Here is a 15,258-nt window from a genome sequence, read left to right on the forward strand (position 1 = left end):
TTTGTTAATTGAAGTCATAATATATTTTCGTGGATATTTAAAATAGTGATTTTGACAACGTTTTTTATACAAGCCTGAAACATGTGTATTTCTTTGAACAATAAAATTTGCGGTTCACATATACCCTCGAAATCAACCATACCATCCCTGCAAGTACAAATAATACAATAAAAGATAGTTATCTGAAATGTTGAAAGAATAGAATAATATGATACTTGTCGGCCACTTATACAAGTACAAAGATAGTTTTTATATTATTGTACTTTTGCTATCTTATTTTCCTTCACTTTCAGGTTCAAACGGAAACGATGGTATGTATCAACTTTTGTGTGTATGCCAATTGCAACCTGTTTGCACAGTATCTATTATGCTTGCAAATACACATTTAAGTTTTCTTTGGTTGAACAAACTACTTGCAATTATATGTAAACATTATAATCATTACAAACCTTTTAAAACATTGCTTTCAAATCACCCGTTTAAATCTTTAGATAACATCTTTTAATAGCTGTTCACGTATTTTCAAGATGCATACAAATGTTTATATACACGACGATTATGGTACACATTTTACAACTTTAATTCATACCAATGTTAGGTTCTTGAAAATAAAATTTCTATTAAAAGTATTATAAGGATGACATTATATCATCTCTGACTTGCAGGAGGACCAGGACCTCAAGGATCCGACGGACCTCAAGGACCCGAAGGACCTCAAGGACCTGAAGGAAAGGCTGGTATGTATGTACATTCGTGTAAATCAAATGCATTCTAGTTACAATTAATCGTATTTGCTCACAAGGCACAAATACATCATTTAAAAATGAATACGTTTTATCAACATTTTGATCAAACTTTTCATTCACTTAAAACAAAAATAATCATTTAAAGAAATGTTTTTAACAACCCCACCAATAACACTGTAGCTTGTCTGTTGAGTTTACAAATAACGCATACTGTGAATTCGTCTAATTTTCAAGGGTACACACTTTCGTTATTGATGTCACTTTGTGTTTTCGTGGATATTTAATATAGTGGTTTTATCAACGTTGATAAACAACCCTTTCTAATGTGTATTTCTTTGAACAATAAAATTCGTTGTTCACAATTTCCCGCAAAATCAACCATCCCATTCCTATGAATACAAATGAATCAATAGAAGATAGCTATCTGAAATATTGGCAGAAATTAAGAATATGATACCTGTCAAACCACTATAACAAGTAAAAGTTAAAGATCTATTTAAACAGATTGTTTTATAGTATTGTAAGTATACTGTCATATCTTATCATCTTACTTTCAGGAGCAGACGGAGCCGCTGGTATGTATCATCTTCCGTCCATGCCAATTGCAGCCTGTTTGCACTGTGTCGGTTATGCTTGCAAATAAACATTTAACTTTTCTGTGGTTAAAGAATTTACTTGCAATTATATTTCAACATCATTGTTATAATAACTAACCTTTTGAAACATGGCGTACAAATCATCTCTTTAATTCCTTAGATATCATTTTAGGATAATTGTTCAATTTTCAAGCCGCATACAAACATTTGTTAATTGAAGTCATAATATATTTTCGTGGATATTTAAAATAGTGATTTTGACAACGTTTTTTATACAAGTCTGAAACATGTGTATTTCTTTGAACAATAAAATTTGCGGTTCACGTATACCCTCGAAATCAACCATACCATCCCTGCAAGTACAAATAATACAATAAAAGATAGTTATCTGAAATGTTGAAAGAATAGAATAATATGATACTTGTCGGCCACTTATACAAGTACAAAGATAGTTTTTATATTATTGTACTTTTGCTATCTTATTTTCCTTCACTTTCAGGTTCAAACGGAAACGATGGTATGTATCAACTTTTGTGTGTATGCCAATTGCAACCTGTTTGCACAGTATCTATTATGCTTGCAAATACACATTTAAGTTTTCTTTGGTTGAACAAACTACTTGCAATTATATGTAAACATTATAATCATTACAAACCTTTTAAAACATTGCTTTCAAATCACCCGTTTAAATCTTTAGATAACATCTTTTAATAGCTGTTCACGTATTTTCAAGATGCATACAAATGTTTATATACACGACGATTATGGTACACATTTTACAACTTTAATTCATACCAATGTTAGGTTCTTGAAAATAAAATTTCTATTAAAAGTATTATAAGGATGACATTATATCATCTCTGACTTGCAGGAGGACCAGGACCTCAAGGATCCGACGGACCTCAAGGACCCGAAGGACCTCAAGGACCTGAAGGAAAGGCTGGTATGTATGAACATTCGTGTAAATCAAATGCATTCTAGTCACAATTAATCGTATTTGCTCACAAGGCACAAATACATCATTTAAAAATGAATACGTTTTATCAACATTTTGATCAAACTTTTCATTCACTTAAAACAAAAATAATCATTTAAATAATTGTTTTTAACAACCCCACCAATAACACTGTAGCTTGTCTGTTGAGTTTACAAATAACGCATACTGTGAATTCGTCTAATTTTCAAGGGTACACACTTTCGTTATTGATGTCACATTGTGTTTTCGTGGATATTTAATATAGTGGTTTTATCAACGTTGATAAACAACCCTTTCTAATGTGTATTTCTTTGAACGATAAAATTCGTTGTTCACAATTTCCCGCAAAATCAACCATCCCATTCCTATGAATACAAATGAATCAATAGAAGATAGCTATCTGAAATATTGGCAGAAATTAAGAATATGATACCTGTCAAACCACTATAACAAGTAAAAGTTAAAGATCTATTTAAACAGATTGTTTTATAGTATTGTAAGTATACTGTCATATCTTATCATCTTACTTTCAAGAGCAGACGGAGCCGCTGGTATGTATCATCTTCCGTCCATGCCAATTGCAGCCTGTTTGCACTGTGTCGGTTATGCTTGCAAATAAACATTTAACTTTTCTGTGGTTAAAGAATTTACTTGCAATTATATTTCAACATCATTGTTATAATAACTAACCTTTTGAAACATGGCGTACAAATCATCTCTTTAATTCCTTAGATATCATTTTAGGATAATTGTTCAATTTTCAAGCCGCATACAAACATTTGTTAATTGAAGTCATAATATATTTTCGTGGATATTTAAAATAGTGATTTTGACAACGTTTTTTATACAAGCCTGAAACATGTGTATTTCTTTGAACAATAAAATTTGCGGTTCACGTATACCCTCGAAATCAACCATACCATCCCTGCAAGTACAAATAATACAATAAAAGATAGTTATCTGAAATGTTGAAAGAATAGAATAATATGATACTTGTCGGCCACTTATACAAGTACAAAGATAGTTTTTATATTATTGTACTTTTGCTATCTTATTTTCCTTCACTTTTAGGTTCAAACGGAAACGATGGTATGTATCAACTTTTGTGTGTATGCCAATTGCAACCTGTTTGCACAGTATCTATTATGCTTGCAAATACACATTTAAGTTTTCTTTGGTTGAACAAACTACTTGCAATTATATGTAAACATTATAATCATTACAAACCTTTTAAAACATTGCTTTCAAATCACCCGTCACTACACGAAAAGGCAGATTTACAACAATTTGGGCAATCATGTAAATGTTTGACAAATGTAACTACTTTTCTGCCAGATATATTTGCGGACCTACTAATGTATATGTAAATGCATTATTCCTTTGGCATTATTTTGGACTTTCTCAAAGATATGCTAAAGATAATTATTTAATTTCCATATCTTTATTCATATTCTAAAGATATGTAAAGATAGGCCTTATATTTGCATGCACTTTCCAGGATAGGAGATGTATGCAAAGTTTAAAATTTACATAAATGTTTTACAGAGGTGTGGGCAGTTTTGAGAGACCGCGGTTTATAAAACATTTACAACCAATGTAAATGCTATCAAATGTTTATGTTATATTTGCAAACGTTTTTCGATATCGTTCATGCATGTAAAGAAATGTATTTTATTTACTAATACTTTCCAGTATTATAGTTATTTTGATAAATATCGATATTTGCAACATATCTTTACAGACGTATGCAAAGTTTTGAGAGACCGCGGTTTATAAAACATTTACAACCAATGTAAATGCTATCAACTGTTTGTGTTATATTTGAAAACGTTTGTCGATATCGTTTATGTATGTAAAGGAGTGCATTTTATTTACTTATACTTTCCATTATCATAAATATTTTGATAAATATCGATATTTGCAAAATATCTTTACAGACGTATGCAAAGTTTTGAGAGACCGCGGTTTATAAAACATTTACAGCCAAAGTAAATGCTGTCAAATGTTTGTGTTATATTTGCAAACATTTGTCGATATAATTTATGTATGTAAAGACATGTATTTTATTTACTAATACTTTCCAGTATTAAAGTTATTTTGATAAATATTAATATTTGCAACATATGTTTATAGACGTGTGCAAAGTTTTGAGAGACCGCGGTTTATAAAACATTTACAACCAAAGTAAATACTGACAAATATTTGCTTATTTTTGCAAACATTTGTCGGATGTATTTATGTACGTAAAGAAATGCATGTTATTTACTTCATAGTTAGTATATGAAACATTAATAATGTTAAGTTGTCTTCACACAGGTATAGCTTTGCGAGACTGCAGTTTATATCTCGCATGCACAACAAACGTAAATGAGGGTCATGATTAGAGCTAAAAGAAGAAAAAAAGAAAACAATTTACTCCCAAAAAATTAGATAAAAAGGGTCTAATATATATACAGAATAGAAAATAATCATGACAATGGGCATAAAATATAAAAGAAATAGAGAAATATGATATAATTTATCATAGAATACAGATATGAAAGACCCCATCCAGACCCTAGTAAATGCTGTAAGATGTGTCGATTATTTCGAATTTACGGAAAAAATAAATCCATATGTTGTATTGTACTTTTTGCAGAAAAGTTCACGTATTGATGGTTTCAGAGAGTCACACCGAGCGAATATTTGAATTGAAGTAGATATTGTTCTTCCCGATTCAAAACCGAACTGCTTAAAGATATAATTAATGATATTAAAAAATGGCAAGGTGCTTTTTATATGTCGGACCGATGATATTTTTTTCTATTTGAATATATAAGGAAATCTCCAAAGCTTTACTCCAGAACCATGGAAAAAAATTTAAACAGTAATGGGATTTTTTATTTTTTTTTTAAGATCGTGCTTGCATAACAAAACACTGCTTTAAAATGTTCATAATTATTTCAATATAACTTGAGCCAAGGCGTGTGTTTTGCATGATCCTATAAATTGAAAATACACGAGTATGCACATACATGTATTTTATCTGAATGTTGTCAGAATGTTTATGTTTACAATTGAAAATGTCAAATAATACAATAAAGAAAGAGATGACGACGATGGGAGTTTTTAACGACCTCGACTGGCTATACTGCGAAGAAAGAGCATGAATTAACTATCCCTTAATAGGTGGTAAATGTGTCACTTGTATGTAAATGAAGGGATTTTCCTGACTGTGAAATGGTTCATCTTTTAACACTACAGGGTACTTTAAAATGTGTTAATTACCAAAATGTGTTTATTACCAAAATTGATCAAATACAATGTAACGCTAATTGTGTATAATAAAACCAGACGTTGTAAACAGATTATACCAATTACGCAAGTCAAGAGTTGCCAGATAAAGACATCATTAAACATGCAGTTTGTATTCGTGAAAACGTGTTAATACTTTGAAAAACGCAAATAATTTAAAGTTTATATGCTAGAAAATTAAAAGAGAAATAAGGACAGTTACTGTAACATTGTATCTAAAAATATATTGAAATTATATACAGTAAAACTGTTTTTAAACAATTATCTTTTGTATAATATATAAAACAAAAAACAAAAAACATTCTCGTTTCCCCGCTTCTCCTACATGTAGCAGATATAATAGATTCGATGCAAAGCAAGTAGTTTAATTTTTGAATCAGGTATAATCTCTGTATTTCGTGTTTTAACAAGAATAAAAATGACCAACATTAATGAAAAAAAAAACTACATCAATTTCAATAACCTTCCTGCTCCTGTATCAGTTTTATTCTGAAGATATATATAGTAGTATTCAATCAATTCAAAATTTTAATAAAACATCTTGGTGCCTTTTGGTTTCCCGATCTTGACTTCATCCTATTTAAAGGTATAATGATATAAAAAAAATCCCAGTACATGTATTTGTTCTAATCGAAGGCTCAAAATTTTAAAAATATTTCTTAGCAATAGCATTTCATTTCAAATCAAAATAATGTTGTTGCTGAATGATGTAAAGTTAATCGTCAATATCGAACTCTACCTCCATTTTCTCACCAGTTACAACATATTAAAATTTGAAAACCTTTGGATGAAAGGTTCATAAGTCATCGCACGGAAACGACTGGGGCAGTCCGCCTGCTCGTCCGCAGTACAACAATAAATCAATCACGGGACTGGAAATCCGGTAATAAAAATAGCAAGTCATCAATAAATGTAAAATAAATCCGGTTTACTGTCACATTCTGACATCCTCATTTTTATGTCGTATACTTGTAAACTGGTGTTTGTCTTTGAGTCGCTTTTTGTTTTTCCTCAATGCAATAGTTAGTCGGCACTGATTTTTTAAACTTGTCAGCAACAAGGCTGATATATACCTGATATATAAGTTTTATAAAAATCTGGCAAGAATTGTACACGTTAGAGAGCTAACAAAACCGGACGGAAGGACGGACGCCCGATATTTCAATGTCCACATCAACGCGTCACGCGGGGGACTAATCTTAAAATCATTTTTAATTTAGATTCATATTAATTTGCACTTTGGTCTTCGGAGATTTGTGTGTTTTTGGTGTTTTGAGTTAGATATGATATACAGGCCTGGTACAGCTGGTAAAAAACGCACCTTTTCACAAAGTGGGGAGACAAAACGACTCGCATGCGATTAGCAAAGGTGCCTTTTTGTGGGGGGTATATTGGTCACATGGGCGTCGGGAAAAGCACGAGAGTATTCACAGTCTTATAAGGAGTTTTTCTAACAAGTATATAAGTGTTTATGTAAATTAAAAGAGTTACTATTTATTTATTTGCAAAAATGGAAATGTGGGATATACAAAGCATTTAACCGGCCAATTAGCGACAATCAAAACCAAAGACATATAGATAACACGTGACTAATGCAGAATGGACAAGTATTTTTCTACTGCTAATCTGTTACGGTAGTTTTAGTAAAGATTTGTTGGTTTCTTGAATATGAAAGTTACTAAGTATAAAATGTACATGTAAGTTTGCTATATTTGATATCACCCAATTACCATCCACTATGAACTGCTTATACAAAAAGATATTTTGTCACCAAATGATTTATAATAATTTATAAAATAGAACATCATTATATATGCTAATTTACATTATGTGCCCTTGGCTAAATACTGGGATCATATTGTTTTACCAGTGTCCTTTCGACAGTCCCGCACTTGGTATACTAGTATAAGATTATACGGCTGATTTCGTAGGATTATGTACAGTTTTTAAGCCTAAACTTTTAAATGATGTACCTGGTGTTAGTACATACACTAACGATTCGCATCTTGTCAATGTTTTCTTTTTTTTTATGACAGGTTGCTAAATTTGGCATTTTAAAATATATTGCGCCGATATATTTTTTTACCTATATTGAGGTGCATATATATTCTCGGGATCATTTTTCTTTAATAATTTTTCACGAACGACAGAATGTTGAACTTGGTGTATTTGAGTGAAATTTTGCATACAGTTTGCAAGGATGGTGACATATGTGTTTCTATATATATATATATATATACAACTCGTCTAAACATCAACCCAACAATGTTAGATCTGTAAATTTGCTTTCGCAAATTTTTGGTTCTTCCCTCGCCGGGATTCGAACCCATGCTACTGTGATATCGTGACACCAAATCGCCTGCACTGCAGCCGTCCCGCTAGACCACACGACCACCTGGGCTCTCAAAAAAAGAGCTTTCGGTGGGCATGTGTTACCTTTCCACGTCAGTTTTAATCTAGCGGCGTACTACAGTACATGATATATAAGGCATGAAGATGTTATTGTTACAGATCAGCTAAATTATCTATAGTAAAGGATTCTACAAATTAATGTAAGATACAGTCACAGAAAATAATTATATTCATAAGTACGTCTGAGTCAGTGACAACCCTACAACAGATGTATCCATCGGATCGCCATCAATGATGGTGATACATGGCTGTGTACATAATGTATATACAACTCGTCTAAACATCAACCCAACAATGTTAGATCTGTAAATTTGCTTTCGCAAATTTTTGGTTCTTCCCTCGCCGGGATTCGAACCCATGCTACTGTGATATCGTGACACCAAATCGCCTGCACTGCAGCCGTCCCGCTAGACCACACGACCACCTGGGCTCTCAAAAAAAGAGCTTTCGGTGGGCATATATATATAAAAATAAGAGGATGTGGTATGATTGCCGATGATACAATTCTCCACAAGAGACCAAATGACACTGACATTTACATCTATAGGTAACTGTACTGCCTTCAACAATGAGCAAAGCCATACCGCATAGTCAGCTATAAAAGGCCCCGAAATGACATATGTAAAACACTTCAAACGAGAAAACAAACGACCTAATTTATGTACAAAATAATGAACGAAAATCAAATATGTTACATAGCAACAAGCTAAATTACAGACTACTTGATTCGGGACAGGAACATACAGAATGTGGTCAGGTTAAACTCGTTTAAAGGCGCCAACCCTATCTACCTCTAACCCGGGACATAAACTGGACCCTTAATGTGTTCCCTTATCGCTACACTAACGGTGCAAAGCTTAAGATGGAATTGCGGACCAGTTTAACTTGGGACAGTGGTGTAACAGTACAACATGAGAATAATCTGTAGAAATCAGTTAAAAAAGGCTGAACTCATCAGATGGATACAAATAGAATACATCTTAAAAAAAACCGAGTGGAAGTGGAAGGGTACTTATACATCCCAACAACCAAAAGACTTTAAGTACATAGTACTCGCAGTTACTGACAGCTAGTTGAAAGCTAATAACAACTAATACAAAAAGCATGCTTCTTAGAGGCATAATCAGAGGCAGATTTAGGGGGGGCAGGGGGCCCGGCCCCCCCTTTTTCAGAAAAATTCTGGTTGGTTATATAGGGAATTACTGAAGCGTGACAGAATCGCCCCCCCCCCCCTTTAGGCAGTCAGTGGGCCCCCTCTTATTCTTATTACTAGATGCGCCACTGATTATCCGGGATATTATGTTAGTTTTTAGTTTTCTCCGTATATAAGAACAAAGCCATCTATTGAAAAATCTTTAAAAAAAAAAGTTAAAGCATTTTCCCTGTGTAGATTTGTCGTAAAAATTGACGTTTTCTAATCAAATTTACGAAAAAACAAAAATGGTGATCACCATTTTTTTTATTACATATTCCAATGTAACTCGATTCAAAGTACAAGTGTGCCAAAAAATTTTGAAATCGGGAGATATGCCTTTCGGTGTCGTGTTATCTTGAAATATAAGTACATAGTTTTGGATTATGAAGAAAAATTGACCACTTCGATGGGAACACGAAACTGCATTGAAAATGAAAAAAAATCTGGAGCAAAATTAAACATACAAATCTAGGTTAGAAAAAGACACTACTTTTAAAAAAGAAATAAAAAAAAAACATTAGGAGATACAATCATAATAATTTAGTGAAATAAAAAAAGACGTAGAAGAAAGAATAGAGAATAGTGGGCTTCTAGAATATAAAAAATAGAGAATAATGGGCAAAATTTATATAGAATAGAGAAAAAATGGCGTAAATAATATTAAGAATTGAAGAACACCCACCTCCCTCCTTTTCCAGACCCTCTTTTATCCCATGACTGTTAAAAGAAAGAAGCGCCGTAATTTATAGGAACAAATAGATTTGAAATATATTATTTTTTTCTCATAATACTCTTTACCCTTCTCAGAACGATCAGTTAATTTTTGTTTGCTCTACTTAAATCGTCTTTAAATTCTCATAGCATATGATATTTGTCAACATTCTTTTTTTACTGAAAACTTTACAGAAAATTGTAAGAGTGGTCAGGAGCACCCCAATCTTTATCTTAGTAAATGAAAATAGCAACTGCATTTTTTTTTCAAGCGCATAACTGTTGTCCTAACAAACAAGAACCTACTAAGTTTACGAAACATAACAAGTAGATGCATCACAGGAAAGCAGTATTTCACATACCCCCTCCCCCTAAAAAAAATCACTGTTGCTAGTAACTGGACTATGACCTGCGACCCCCAATGCTAGTCTATACGGGTACAGTAGTAGTCCATAACTTATGTGCATTGATTAGTAGATACAATCATGAAATGAGTGTGCGTCTCTTGCCAAAAGCAATTCATTTTAACATTTCTTTTTACATTTGAGACACCTGTGATTTTTTTTTATTTTTGAAGCATTTGCCAGATTTGCACTTTGCATAATTAACTAATTACAAATTAATTTATTTAAAAAGGTCATGTTTGGTACCCAAAGAACTAAAACTTCATTAGATAAACCTTTAAATTAAAGTTCAACCTGCATAGGTATTACAACATCGTGACCGGAGGAGTTGTATGTAAAATAAAAAAAGTTTTTGTTAAAAATTTATTCTTTTATTGGAAAATATTTCAACTTATTTAGAGTTTTAAACACTTATCAATGCGATTTAACAAATTCAATAATGGTAGTTTATGTATGTTGTCCCTCTTTCCTTATTTTCCGCCTGTGTGGAAAGCAAGTACAATGATATATGTGTTAGACTCAGCTGTTAAAGGACAAATGATACATGTAGTTATTTTAAGACTTTGCGTAAATATGTATGAGAAAGAAGTGCAAGATATTCCATTATTCAAACACGAATCATATACATTTCCGCTAAAACTATAAGTCTATACTTCGTCCTGTTGTACAGGGTACAATTGCCTTATTTTATTTTTTAAAGATAGGTTTTCCATGATACGAGCCCCTATCAACATTAGTGTAATATGTATTTGTCGTTTACAAATCTTCTTGAATTATGTTAAAACTTTTTGAGACTTATACAACCTTCAATCTTGTTTCAATGTTATTTCAATTAAAATGTGTTCAAAGACTATGCTAAAATTTATAAAATTAAAAAGGCAGCTTACGTCAATAGATATAAACAATTCACCAAAGTTTCATAAAAACTGCTGAAAGCATTTTTGAGTTATTGTCCGAAAACTGGAAAATCACCCCTTTTTACATAAATAAAACCCGATAACTCGGAAACTTAAAATCTAAAATTTATAAAAAATGAAAGGGTGGTCACGTCAATAGATATTAGTGACAATTAACCAAAGTTTCATGCGAATTGGGTCATAAAATCTAAAATTTATAAAAATCGAAAGGGAGCTCATGTCAATAGATTCACCAAAGTTTCGTGCAAATTGGTGAAAGTGTTCTTGAGTTATTGTCCGAACACAGGAAAATCCCCCCTTTTTTCATAAATAAAACCCCAAAACCCGGAAACTTAAAATCTAAATTTTATAAAAAACGAAAGGGAGCTCACGTCAATAGTTATTTTAACAAGCGTTTTTGAGTTATTGTCCGACATGTTGACGACGGACGGACGGACAGACGGACAACGGTATACCATAATACGTCTCATAAACGGGCGTATAAAAAAAAACGATTCCTGTCAAAGAACATATGAACGCTGTAAAATTTTAGGATAAAATAGGCGGCAAATGAGATTTCGAATGACTGATAGTTCGATAACTTGTTTTAAGTTTTGCGTATTTAAAACAACACAATCAAATGACAACGGGAGCATTGTTTTAAGACAATTTATAAATCATAAAGAAATGATAATTATTTGTGCCTTATTATATTGATGAATATTGATACTAGCGGTTGTCTTCTATTGATCTTTTCGGACCAGATCTTTCTGTAAAAGGTGATAATTGTCACACTTAACTGCTAATATACTCTGTTGATCGGAGGAAGGGCGACATCTCATGGAATGATATCATCTATCGATTTTGTTTGATTTCATTGGTAAATTGTGTGTCAATTATGACACGTGACTCACTGGTTCTTTGTTTGTAATTTTTAACTTTAACAAGAAAGTTCTTGCTGAGGACGCTTCATGAAGCACACGGAGTTCAACATCTCGTGAAAGGACTAACGGATAAGGAAAATATTCGTCAATAGATTTAACGTTTATATAATTATGTGTGCAAACCAGCCGATTCTTTTTAAAAAAAAAGCATTCTCTCAAGATGTGTTTTGTGTCAAATATTATGTGGCAAGTTTACTACAGATGAAGGAATATTTCTAGACTATTTCAGAAACTTGGATTTTTTATAAAAACTTGATAAATCGCTCGATTACCTTCCGAATGCTACCGAATTTAAATTTGTTACTATCTAGTATTGTTTTGGCTTAATTTGTATATGTGTATTATTTCTACCAGTAACAAGAGACATATATATATAATACATATTGTAGTATATGTCTCTTTTAAAAAAAAAGTAAATTCTATGTTTTATAAACAGAGTGAATTATGACTCGTGCTGCGCAATTCCAGAAGTTTCAAAGAGATACTCAAAGGAAACGATCACGAGTGTTATGCTACGCGAATGAACCATCATAACTTCCCGAGAGTAGACGATTTTGATGGATAAAGAAATTCACGCAGCACATCAAGAGATCAAGAACCGATTTTGAAGACCCGATTTTTTTTTTTTTTATTAAAACGAAATTATTAAAATACATGTATAATAAATGATATTACCAATATGCCAAAACTAATCCCAAAGCAGCTATATTTGTCATATCATAGCTTTACCAGTAAATCTATGGCAATATTTGTCCATATAATCTGCACCTTTCAAATATATCAGCAAGCTAAAAGCAAATATAACTATTTACCATACATTTCTAGCTGTCTTAAATATCTTTCTTTATAATATCTTTGCATACATGTTCAAAGTTTCATATGCCCTATATATTTACATATACATTTGTAGCTGTCTGACATATCTTTCTTTATCATTTCTTTGCATATGTATTCAAAGTTACATATGCCCAATATATTTACACATGTCATTGATATTATCATTTGGCCACATTTCTTAATTAAACAAATTGTCTGCAAATCTATGTATATACCATACATATAGGAATATGATCAAAGGCTTTTGATATGTTCTGATTTGACATACATTTCAGCCGACTATAGCGACTAACAAAAATATTCCTTTACAATACATTTGACAGGTCTCTGCAGATTAAAGGAAATTATGCTTTACACCCCTCTATAAAGTTCTCGTTTTCAATTGGTTTACATACCAGGCAAATGTAGATGCACCTTACACTTTATAACCCCTATAAAATTATTTGAATGATGATGCTTTGCTACCTAGACAAAGAAACACATTTGCGGATAAATTTACATCATAGAAAAATACATGACAAAGATTTCCATTTGCAGAGGTATACAAATACATAAGTTTGCGAAAGTTTTGAGATGGTTATAAATATATGCAAATTGTAAACTTAAAAATAGTTTGATTAGGTGTTAATATATTTTATAAACCGCGGTCTCTCATAACCGCCCATAGGAGGGTATAGCACAAGAAATGTTGATATTTACCACATGTAAAGACAAGATAAACTAAATGCAGCGGTTTGTAAATGTATGTAAATGTCGGTCTCTGAATACATTTACATAACATTTGCATACCTCTTCAAATCCGGGATTTCGTGTAGTGCGTTTAAATCTTTAGATAACATTTCTAATAGCTGTTCACGTATTTTCAAGATGCATACAAATGTTTATATACACGACGATTATGGTACACATTTTACAACTTTAATTCATACCAATGTTAGGTTCTTGAAAATAAAATATATATTAAAAGTATTATAAGGATGACATTATATCATCTCTGACTTGCAGGGGGACCAGGACCTCAAGGACCCGACGGACCTCAAGGACCCGAAGGACCTCAAGGACCTGAAGGAAAGGCTGGTATGTATCAACATTCGTGTAAATCAAATGCATTCTAGTTACAAGTAATCGTATTTGCTCACAAGGCACAAATAAATCATTTAAAAATGAATACGTTTTATCAACATTTTGATCAAACTTTTCATTCACTTAAAACAAAAATAATCATTTAAAGAATTGTTTTTAACAACCCCACCAATAACACTGTAGCTTGTCTGTTGAGTTTGCAAATATCGCATACTGTGAATTCGTCTAATTTTCAAGGGTACACACTTTCGTTATTGATGTCACATTGTGTTTTCGTGGATATTTAATATAGTGGTTTTATCAACGTTGATAAACAACCCTTACTAATGTGTATTTCTTTGAACGATAAAATTCGTTGTTCACAATTTCCCGCAAAATCAACCATCCCATTCCTATGAATACAAATGAATCAATAGAAGATAGCTATCTGAAATATTGGCAGAAATTAAGAATATGATACCTGTCAAACCACTATAACAAGTAAAAGTTAAAGATCTATTTAAACAGATTGTTTTATAGTATTGTAAGTATACTGTCATATCTTATCATCTTACTTTCAGGAGCAGACGGAGCCGCTGGTATGTATCATCTTCCGTCCATGCCAATTGCAGCCTGTTTGCACTGTGTCGGTTATGCTTGCAAATAAACATTTCACTTTTCTGTGGTTAAAGAATTTACTTGCAATTATATTTCAACATCATTGTTATAATAACTAACCTTTTGAAACATGGCGTACAAATCATCTCTTTAATTCCTTAGATATCATTTTAGGATAATTGTTCAATTTTCAAGCCGCATACAAACATTTGTTAATTGAAGTCATAATATATTTTCGTGGATATTTAAAATAGTGATTTTGACAACGTTTTGTATACAAGCCTGAAACATGTGTATTTCTTTGAACAATAAAATTCGCGGTTCACGTATACCCTCGAAATCAACCATACCATCCCTGCAAGTACAAATGATACAATAAAAGATAGTTATCTGAAATGTTGAAAGAATAGAATAATATATGATACTTGTCGGCCACTTATACAAGTACAAAGATAGTTTGTATATTTTTGTACTTTTGCTATCTTATTTTCCTTCACTTTCAGGTTCAAACGGAAACGATGGTATGTATCAACTTTTGTGTGTATGCCAATTGCAACCTGTTTGCAC

At 32.0% G+C, this 15,258-nt stretch overlaps 1 protein-coding gene across 1 annotated transcript in view; it reads left to right on the forward strand.

The window, feature by feature from the left end:
- Window positions 1-15,258, forward strand: part of LOC139484154 (collagen alpha-1(I) chain-like) — an 83,775-nt gene that overhangs the window by 28,698 nt on the left and 39,819 nt on the right. Inside the window, exons 44-51 of the mRNA XM_071267886.1 lie at window positions 294-311; window positions 666-737; window positions 1,304-1,321; window positions 1,842-1,859; window positions 2,214-2,285; window positions 14,017-14,088; window positions 14,655-14,672; window positions 15,195-15,212. Coding sequence (XP_071123987.1) covers window positions 294-311; window positions 666-737; window positions 1,304-1,321; window positions 1,842-1,859; window positions 2,214-2,285; window positions 14,017-14,088; window positions 14,655-14,672; window positions 15,195-15,212 — 306 coding nt within the window. The remainder of the gene's footprint in view (window positions 1-293; window positions 312-665; window positions 738-1,303; window positions 1,322-1,841; window positions 1,860-2,213; window positions 2,286-14,016; window positions 14,089-14,654; window positions 14,673-15,194; window positions 15,213-15,258) is intronic.

This window comes from Mytilus edulis, chromosome 8, assembly GCF_963676685.1.
Source record: "Mytilus edulis chromosome 8, xbMytEdul2.2, whole genome shotgun sequence".
Lineage (NCBI taxonomy): Eukaryota > Metazoa > Mollusca > Bivalvia > Mytilida > Mytilidae > Mytilus > Mytilus edulis.